The sequence below is a fragment of the Engystomops pustulosus genome, chromosome 10 (assembly GCF_040894005.1).
Source record: "Engystomops pustulosus chromosome 10, aEngPut4.maternal, whole genome shotgun sequence".
Lineage (NCBI taxonomy): Eukaryota > Metazoa > Chordata > Amphibia > Anura > Leptodactylidae > Engystomops > Engystomops pustulosus.
The window spans coordinates 5,661,444-5,670,874 of record NC_092420.1 but is presented as its reverse complement, the minus strand read 5'-3'; the positions used below and the strand labels follow the sequence as shown (position 1 = coordinate 5,670,874).

Genomic DNA, 9,431 nt, shown 5'->3' with positions numbered 1-9,431 from the left:
TGATATCAGCCTGCAGGGGTCCTGAGTGCCGTTTACGAGCACCTACCATTCCAGTCCCAATACAGTCCAGGCACCGAGTTCTGCCCACACCGCCACAATGTGAACAGAGCTGTAGAAATACAAGGCTGGACAAGTTATGATGTGACCGGAGTGAGAGGGGAAAGGGGGTGTAAATGGGACACACTTCTAAATGTTTGAGGAATAAGGGGGTAACACAGATTTCTTTGTGATTACAAACACATTATAACCCTCCTTACTCATATTATGTCACTCTCCCTTTTTCTTTCTAAAGTTATGGCAAATTCTCTGCACAGAGGAATTTTGCCCTAAAACTTTGCCTAATACACTCTGCCCTTACTTCCCATGATGCTTTGTGTCCCTTTGTAAAAGAGCAGTGCATCCAATGAAATGTCAACATTTTAATCCCCTCAACTCCATCTAGTTTGTACAAACAATATCCATACAGTGATAAACTTGGTGGCTGTATCATGTGACGGGTCCAGGAGCAGGGAATAAGAAGTAGAAACCAGCAGTGAAATAGTAACATGAAGTGTTATGTCTGTGCTGTGTGGAATGCTAGGGGTTAGCGTGTAGATACAGTATCAGGAGATGAGGGATTGAGTCAAGGTGCAGGGTGCAGGGTGAGCTACAGAGAGAGGGTGGGGCAGTGGGGGAACAGAGGACCCCAATGTCTACATCATTCAATACAAGAGGGAGCTGCACAGACACAAGCCTCTCTTCTTGCTAAGCACAGGGAGAGCATCTGTCTCATGGCCTCCGCCGCTCAGGAGGTCACAACTCAGTAATCATCTCCTCTTTCCCTACCAGTGATGTTTGGCGAGCAGATAAGAGACTGCAGAGAGCAAATTAATGGCAACTTATAGGTAATAGCTGTCCAGCCTTGAGTCAGCTTAATATTGGCTGAGCTGCAATACCCCAGTGTTGCCTCTATACAGGGGATGGAGCCTTCGGCTTTCAGCTTTGATCGCTGTTTTGGTTCCAGCACAAGCAGAGAAGCAGATCACTGGGTGGTCCGGGCTGAGGTCATTATTCAGTCATGTCTACAGTCACCATAGCAGATATAATGAGTCATTGTCTGTGAGCTCCCCCTAGTGGTAACTGCCGGTAAAAGGTATCTGGTCATATGACTATATCTGGGGCTCCGCAGGTCACATACTGATAGATGGTGATAGAGGCGGCTCCATCACTTACCTTCACCTCTGATGTATGCGGGACAGGCAGGAGTTTTTTCTCTGCTACAAACCAATCCGGACTGTTCACTTTGACCTCCCAGGCATAAGGGGCAGGTCCATTGGACGGACCATCCAGGTCTCCACCTTGGGGGGGAAATCAGATGTAAAAGATAAGGAGGAAGATCAGGATGATTCAGGCTCAGAAACATCCTAATAAATACAGAAGAAAATGTAAATCTTATCCCTAATAATCTCCCTCAGTGCACAGGGGTGAAGGTCGTCTCATCCCTAATAATCTCATCCCTAATAATCTCCCTCAGTGCACAAGGGTGAAGGTCATCACATCCCTAATAATCTCCCTCAGTGCACAAGGGTAAAGGTCATCACATCCCTAATAATCTCATCCCTAATAATCTCATCCCTAATAATCTCATCCCTAATAATCTCCCTCAGTGCACAGGGGTAAAGGTCATCACATCCCTAATAATCTCATCCCTAATAATCTCATCCCTAATAATCTTATCCCTAATAATCTCCCTCAGTGCACAGGGGTGAAGGTCGTCACATCCCTAATAATCTCCCTCAGTGCACAGGGGTAAAGGTCATCACATCCCTAATAATCTCATCCCTAATAATCTCATCCTTAATAATCTCCCTCAGTGCACAGGGGTGAAGGTCATCTCATCCCTAATAATCTCATCCCTAATAATCTCCCTCAGTGCACAGGGGTGAAGGTCATCACATCCCTAATAATCTCATCCCTAATAATCTCATCCTTAATAATCTCCCTCAGTGCACAGGGGTGAAGGTCATCTCATCCCTAATAATCTCATCCCTAATAATCTCCCTCAGTGCACAGGGGTGAAGGTCATCACATCCCTAATAATCTCATCCCTAATAATCTCATCCCTAATAATCTCCCTCAGTGCACAGGGGTGAAGGTCATCACATCCCTAATAATCTCATCCCTAATAATCTCCCTCAGTGCACAGGGGTGAAGGTCATCACATCCCTAATAATCTCATCCCTAATAATCTCCCTCAGTGCACAGGGGTGAAGGTCATCTCATCCCTAATAATCTCCCTCAGTGCACAGGGGTGAAGGTCACCACATCCCTAATAATCTCCCTCAGTGCACAGGGGTGAAGGTCATCACATCCCTAATAATCTCCCTCAGTGCACAGGGGTGAAGGTCGTCTCATCCCTAATAATCTCATCCCTAATAATCTCATCCTTAATAATCTCCCTCAGTGCACAGGGGTGAAGGTCATCTCATCCCTAATAATCTCATCCCTAATAATCTCCCTCAGTGCACAGGGGTGAAGGTCATCACATCCCTAATAATCTCATCCCTAATAATCTCATCCCTAATAATCTCCCTCTGTGCACAGGGGTGAAGGTCATCACATCCCTAATAATCTCATCCCTAATAATCTCATCCCTAATAATCTCCCTCAGTGCACAGGGGTGAAGGTCATCACATCCCTAATAATCTCATCCCTAATAATCTCCCTCAGTGCACAGGGGTGAAGGTCATCACATCCCTAATAATCTCATCCCTAATAATCTCCCTCAGTGCACAGGGGTGAAGGTCATCTCATCCCTAATAATCTCCCTCAGTGCACAGGGGTGAAGGTCATCACATCCCTAATAATCTCCCTCAGTGCACAGGGGTGAAGGTCGTCTCATCCCTAATAATCTCATCCCTAATAATCTCATCCCTAATAATCTCCCTCAGTGCACAGGGGTGAAGGTCATCTCATCCCTAATAATCTCCCTCAGTGCACAGGGGTGAAGGTCATCTCATCCCTAATAATCTCCCTCAGTGCACAGGGGTGAAGGTCATCACATCCCTAATAATCTCCCTCAGTGCACAGGGGTGAAGGTCACCACATCCCTAATAATCTCCCTCAGTGCACAGGGGTGAAGGTCATCACATCCCTAATAATCTCCCTCAGTGCACAGGGGTGAAGGTCGTCTCATCCCTAATAATCTCATCCCTAATAATCTCCCTCAGTGCACAGGGGTGAAGGTCGTCTCATCCCTAATAATCTCATCCCTAATAATCTCCCTCAGTGCACAGGGGTGAAGGTCGTCTCATCCCTAATAATCTCATCCCTAATAATCTCCCTCAGTGCACAGGGGTGAAGGTCGTCTCATCCCTAATAATCTCATCCCTAATAATCTCCCTCAGTGCACAGGGGTGAAGGTCGTCTCATCCCTAATAATCTCATCCCTAATAATCTCCCTCAGTGCACAGGGGTGAAGGTCATCACATCCCTAATAATCTCCCTCAGTGCACAGGGGTGAAGGTCGTCTCATCCCTAATAATCTCATCCCTAATAATCTCATCCCTAATAATCTCCCTCAGTGCACAGGGGTGAAGGTCATCTCATCCCTAATAATCTCCCTCAGTGCACAGGGGTGAAGGTCATCTCATCCCTAATAATCTCCCTCAGTGCACAGGGGTGAAGGTCATCACATCCCTAATAATCTCCCTCAGTGCACAGGGGTGAAGGTCACCACATCCCTAATAATCTCCCTCAGTGCACAGGGGTGAAGGTCATCTCATCCCTAATAATCTCCCTCAGTGCACAGGGGTGAAGGTCACCACATCCCTAATAATCTCCCTCAGTGCACAGGGGTGAAGGTCATCACATCCCTAATAATCTCCCTCAGTGCACAGGGGTGAAGGTCGTCTCATCCCTAATAATCTCATCCCTAATAATCTCCCTCAGTGCACAGGGGTGAAGGTCGTCTCATCCCTAATAATCTCATCCCTAATAATCTCCCTCAGTGCACAGGGGTGAAGGTCATCACATCCCTAATAATCTCCCTCAGTGCACAGGGGTGAAGGTCGTCTCATCCCTAATAATCTCATCCCTAATAATCTCATCCCTAATAATCTCCCTCAGTGCACAGGGGTGAAGGTCATCTCATCCCTAATAATCTCCCTCAGTGCACAGGGGTGAAGGTCATCTCATCCCTAATAATCTCCCTCAGTGCACAGGGGTGAAGGTCATCACATCCCTAATAATCTCCCTCAGTGCACAGGGGTGAAGGTCACCACATCCCTAATAATCTCCCTCAGTGCACAGGGGTGAAGGTCGTCTCATCCCTAATAATCTCATCCCTAATAATCTCCCTCAGTGCACAGGGGTGAAGGTCATCACATCCCTAATAATCTCCCTCAGTGCACAGGGGTGAAGGTCATCACATCCCTAATAATCTCCCTCAGTGCACAGGGGTGAAGGTCATCACATCCCTAATAATCTCCCTCAGTGCACAGGGGTGAAGGTCGTCTATCCAGCGTATAGCTATCGGGGTGCAGAGCTCTCACCCTAATGGGTCCCGCATGACCCCAGCATCCCGTATGAAGAGACTAGTATTACACTTGTGTTATATCGATGCCTCTTTCCGTCCCGTACCGTAATAAGGTAAATCCTTCCAGCCCCACATCCGGGTTTCGGTGAAAGTCTCCAGGGAATACTGCGATATAGAAAAACGTATCAGTAATTAAAAAGTATCAAATGTTCATAAAATTCTAATCTGAAAATCAGTTTTCTGATCACACAAATGAAGTAACTTCTCCAATAATCCTACAAGTGATTGGCCTCTATTGTGCTCCATCCTCTAGTTACATCCAAAGCTGCATTCAGAATGCTGAACACTTACTGTTAATAAAGAATTTAGGGGCTTATCTAGATCATAATGATATGTGAGGGGTATAAGTGCAGGATATCCTCGCCCATGACCCCTGGCAGGGGCAGGATCTTCCGGGGACAGAGACCCGTGCCGGAGACATAACCGGAGTCATCCCTGGTGGTTAAGCTCGGAGAACTAGAGGTGGCAACTGGGGGTCAAGGAGGGGGCAAAAGGGTGGATTTGGGTAAATGGCGGCTCAGCTGTGACCTCTGCACCAATTCTCTAGTAGCTGAATGAGGAAACAGACTCCGGGCAAACAGAAGCCGATTATCCCATCATAAAAGCTTCATATCACCCGGAGATCAGAAGATACGAGAGTTAACCATTGCTGTACCAGCGCACCAGAGACACAAAGGCCAATCACTACAGACCACCAGGGCCAATGGCATCCTGCCAACAGGAAGGACTCGTGATAATGTCAACCAGGGAAGACTTTAATGTGCATCTAGATCCACAAATGTTGGCATAAATCCCTGTCCCGGGGCGTGCGTCACACCCCCCCCCCCCCCTCCGGGTCCAGCAATGCCCCCGCGTCTGTCTCTGTGCCAGGAACTTTGACTGTTTTCACCAAAACACACAATAAATTTGATGTTTATTATACTGTGGCTCCTTCTCATCTGCAAAACTCCACATCATATGGTATATTATGGGATTGTGAGGCTTATAAGTGTCCTGCACAGGAGGATTTAAAGGGGATGTCCACATGGTAGAGGGTAAGGCAAATATTGCTGGGGTCCTGACTGCAGAGACAGAACTCTGATCTCACACAGCGGGACCCCCAGGACCCCCAGGTCTCCAACCTCTCCCAGGGGATAAGTTACATGAGTGGGACAATCCCTTTAACATTCTAGAACATACACTACAGAGAGAAGACAGAATATCAGCGCTCGTACCCTGTAGGTGTTAAAGGCCCCCATTTTCTGGATGGTCATGTCCTTCACCAGCGCAGAACTGGACCCGAAACGTTTCTTGGCTAATTCCAGGAAGGATTTTCTCGCTTCATCCTCCGAAATGTGTAAAGGTCTTCACCAAGAGAGAGAAAGATCATACATCTCCCTGCAAAGTTATACATTGTCCTGCCAAATTACTGTATCTAAGCCTGTGTGATACTGTGGAGATGAAGTGTCTAAACCTATCACCTGTGATACTGCCTGCTGAACTGTGTATCTAATCATATGATGTGTGATACTGTCTGCTGAGCTGTGTATCTAATCCTCTCCTGTGTGATACTGTCTGCTGAGCTGTGCATCTAATCTCATCATGTGTGATACTGCCTGCTGAGCTGTGTATCTAATCCCATCATGTGTGATACTGTCTGCTGAGCTGTGTATCTAATCATAGCATGTGTGATACTGTCTGCTGAGCTGTGTATCTAATCCCATCATGTGTGATACTGTCTGCTGAGCTGTGTATCTAATCATAGCATGTGTGATACTGTCTGCTGAGCTGTGTATCTAATCATAGCATGTGTGATACTGTCTGCTGAGCTGTGTATCTGATCCTATCATGTGTGATACTGTCTGCTGAGCTGTGTATCTAATCCCATCATGTGTGATACTGTCTGCTGAGCTATGTATCTAATCCTATCCTGTGTGATACTGACTGCTGAGCTGTGTATCTAATCCTATCCTGTGTGATACTGTCTGCTGAGCTGTGTATCTAATCCTTTCCTGTGTGATACTGTCTGCTTTGCTGTGTATCTAATCCTATCATGTGTGATACTGTCTGCTGAGCTGTGTATCTAATCCTGTCATGTGTGATACTGACTGCTGAGCTGTGTATCTAATCCTGTCATGTGTGATACTGACTGCTGAGCTGTGTATCCAATCCTATCCTGTGTGATACAGTCTGCTGAGCTGTGTATCTAATCCTTTCCTGTGTGATACTGTCTGCTTTGCTGTGTATCTAATCCTATCATGTGTGATACTGTCTGCTGAGCTGTGTATCTAATCCTATCCTGTGTGATACTGACTGCTGAGCTGTGTATCTAATCCTATCATGTGTGATACTGTCTGCTGAGCTGTGTATCTAATCCTATCCTGTGTGATACTGACTGCTGAGCTATGTATCTAATCCTATCCTGTGTGATACTGTCTGCTTAGTTTCTGTATCTAAGCCCATTATGTGTTATACTGTCTGCTCAGGTTCTGTATCTAATCCTATCCTGTGTGATACTGTGTGCGTAGGTCCTGTATCTAATCATATCCTGTGTGATACTGTCTGCTTAGGTTCTGTATCTAATCCTATCCTGTGTGATACTGTCTGCTGAGCTGTGTATCTAATCCTATCCTGTGTGATACTGACTGCTGAGCTGTGTATCTAATCCTATCCTGTGTGATACTGTCTGCTCAGGTTCTGTATCTAATCCTATCCTGTGTGATACTGTCTGCTCAGGTTCTGTATCTAATCCTATCCTGTGTGATACTGTCTGCTCAGGTTCTGTATCTAATCCTATCCTGTGTGATACTGTCTGCTCAGGTTCTGTATCTAATCCTATCCTGTGTGATACTGTCTGCTCAGGTTCTGTATCTAATCCTATCCTGTGTGATACTGTCTGCTCAGGTTCTGTATCTAATCCTATCCTGTGTGATACTGTCTGCTCAGGTTCTGTATCTAATCCTATCCTGTGTGATACTGTCTGCTCAGGTTCTGTATCTAATCATATCCTGTGTGATACTGTCTGCTCAGGTTCTGTATCTAATCCTATCCTGTGTGATACTGTCTGCTCCGGTTCTGTATTGTGGGTGGGTGGATATTTCCGCTATCAGTATCACAGTCGGTTATCATGACACATTTATCTATAAAGTACAAGGTGTGGGGGTTATTATAACGCGTCGTCACATGTGATGGCGAATACAAACAGTAAAAGTTTCACAACCCTCTGGGAATATCCACACACCAGGAAATTGGAGAAGAACTTACTGTACATAGAGGACTTCATCAGGGGCAGATGGAAAGGTCTCAGCTGTGATAAAAGCAAAAACACACGATAAAGAAGATAGATAGATAGATGGATGGATATGAGATAGATAGATGGATGGATATGAGATAGATAGATAGGAGATAGATAGGAGATAGATAGATAGGAGATAGATAGATAGATAGATAGGAGATAGATAGATAGGAGATAGATAGATAGATAGGAGATAGATAGATAGATAGATAGGAGATCGGGAGATAGATAGATAGATAGGAGATAGATAGGAGATAGACAGGAGATAGATAGATAGATAGATAGATAGATAGGAGATAGATAGATAGATAGGAGATAGATAGGAGATAGATATGAGATAGATAGATAGATAGATAGATAGGAGATAGATAGATGGATAGATAGGAGATAGATAGATAGATGGATAGATAGGAGATAGATAGATAGGAGATAGATAGATGGATAGATAGATAGGAGATAGATAGATAGGAGATAGATAGATAGATGGATAGGAGATAGATAGATAGATAGGAGATAGATAGATAGATAGGAGATAGATAGATAGATAGATAGATAGGAGATAGATAGATGGATAGATAGGAGATAGATAGATAGATGGATAGATAGGAGATAGATAGATAGGAGATAGATAGGAGATAGATAGATGGATAGATAGATAGGAGATAGATAGATGGATAGATAGATAGGAGATAGATAGATAGATAGGAGATAGATAGATAGATAGGAGATAGATAGATAGGAGATAGATAGATAGATAGGAGATAGATAGATAGATAGGAGATAGATAGATAGGAGATAGATAGATAGGAGATAGATAGATAGATAGGAGATAGATAGATAGACCTCTGTAAGTGCTTGGCTGTTCCATGATGGTTGTAGTCACAGATATCAGTGTTGTCAGGTGATGCAGCAGGTTGGGTTTAGGTGATTTGTTGTCTGGAAAGTAAAAATGAATGCAGACATGTAACAATGTGTGATGGGTGCAGTGTGGATGTCACAGTGTGTGATACAGTGTATCTAATCTCAGTGATACTCACCAGCTGGTGGCAGTGCAGTGTGCCGACTCCTTTAATCGTCAGTGACAATAAGAAAACCAGTCTCCTCCTCACAGGGATGAATCTGCTGCCTGAGGCCAGATAGAGGACAGCGCTGCCTCCACCCCATCCACTAGTAATATATCAGGTTATTCTCCATACAGCATCTCCCTGCACTGCTCTATAGCAGGTGACTGGGCCTCTGAAGCTGCCTGAGGCAAGCGGCTCAACTCACCTCATGGCTGGTGCACCCCTGTCTACTCATCAATGATCAGGCCCCAGAGCCACCGGCACGGATTACAATGGTGCCCCCTGGGGAATGTAGCATTATATGGGGAGAGTCAAATGTTTTAAAGCAATAAATTATTTTGACCACTCAGATTGTGTAATAGAAAACATTAAAAAAAAATAAAAAAATAAAAGGACAGTTGTGGAGCCTCAGCGCCAGAAAATGTACTAAAATCAAATCAAAATAATTGGTGTAAGGAGTCGCCCTGTTCTATAAGACACATGAGAAGATCATCCTCAATGTATGGAGATATATAAT

The 9,431-nt window shown here is 44.8% G+C and overlaps 1 protein-coding gene across 1 annotated transcript; it reads right to left on the bottom strand.

Moving 5' to 3' along the window:
* Window positions 1-5: 5 nt before the first annotated feature.
* On the bottom strand, window positions 6-9,124 carry LOC140104701 (protein SSUH2 homolog). The gene is made up of 6 exons (XM_072128345.1): window positions 9,120-9,124; window positions 5,791-5,920; window positions 4,621-4,681; window positions 1,213-1,337; window positions 43-109; window positions 6-10 (listed from the first exon to the last, which is right to left on the bottom strand). Exons 1-6 carry the CDS (start codon window positions 9,122-9,124, stop codon window positions 6-8), a joined length of 393 nt encoding a protein of 130 aa, XP_071984446.1.
* Between the last annotated feature and the right edge of the window lie 307 nt (window positions 9,125-9,431).

Excerpts from the sequence above, each read along its gene's own strand:
- LOC140104701 (XM_072128345.1), bottom strand. Across the intron at positions 1,338-4,620 it reads GAAGGATTTACCTTATTACG|GTGGAGACCTGGATGGTCCG; the intron begins GTACGGGACGGA and ends TTCCCCCCCAAG. Across the intron at positions 110-1,212 it reads CGCATACATCAGAGGTGAAG|CTCTGTTCACATTGTGGCGG; the intron begins GTAAGTGATGGA and ends GTATTTCTACAG.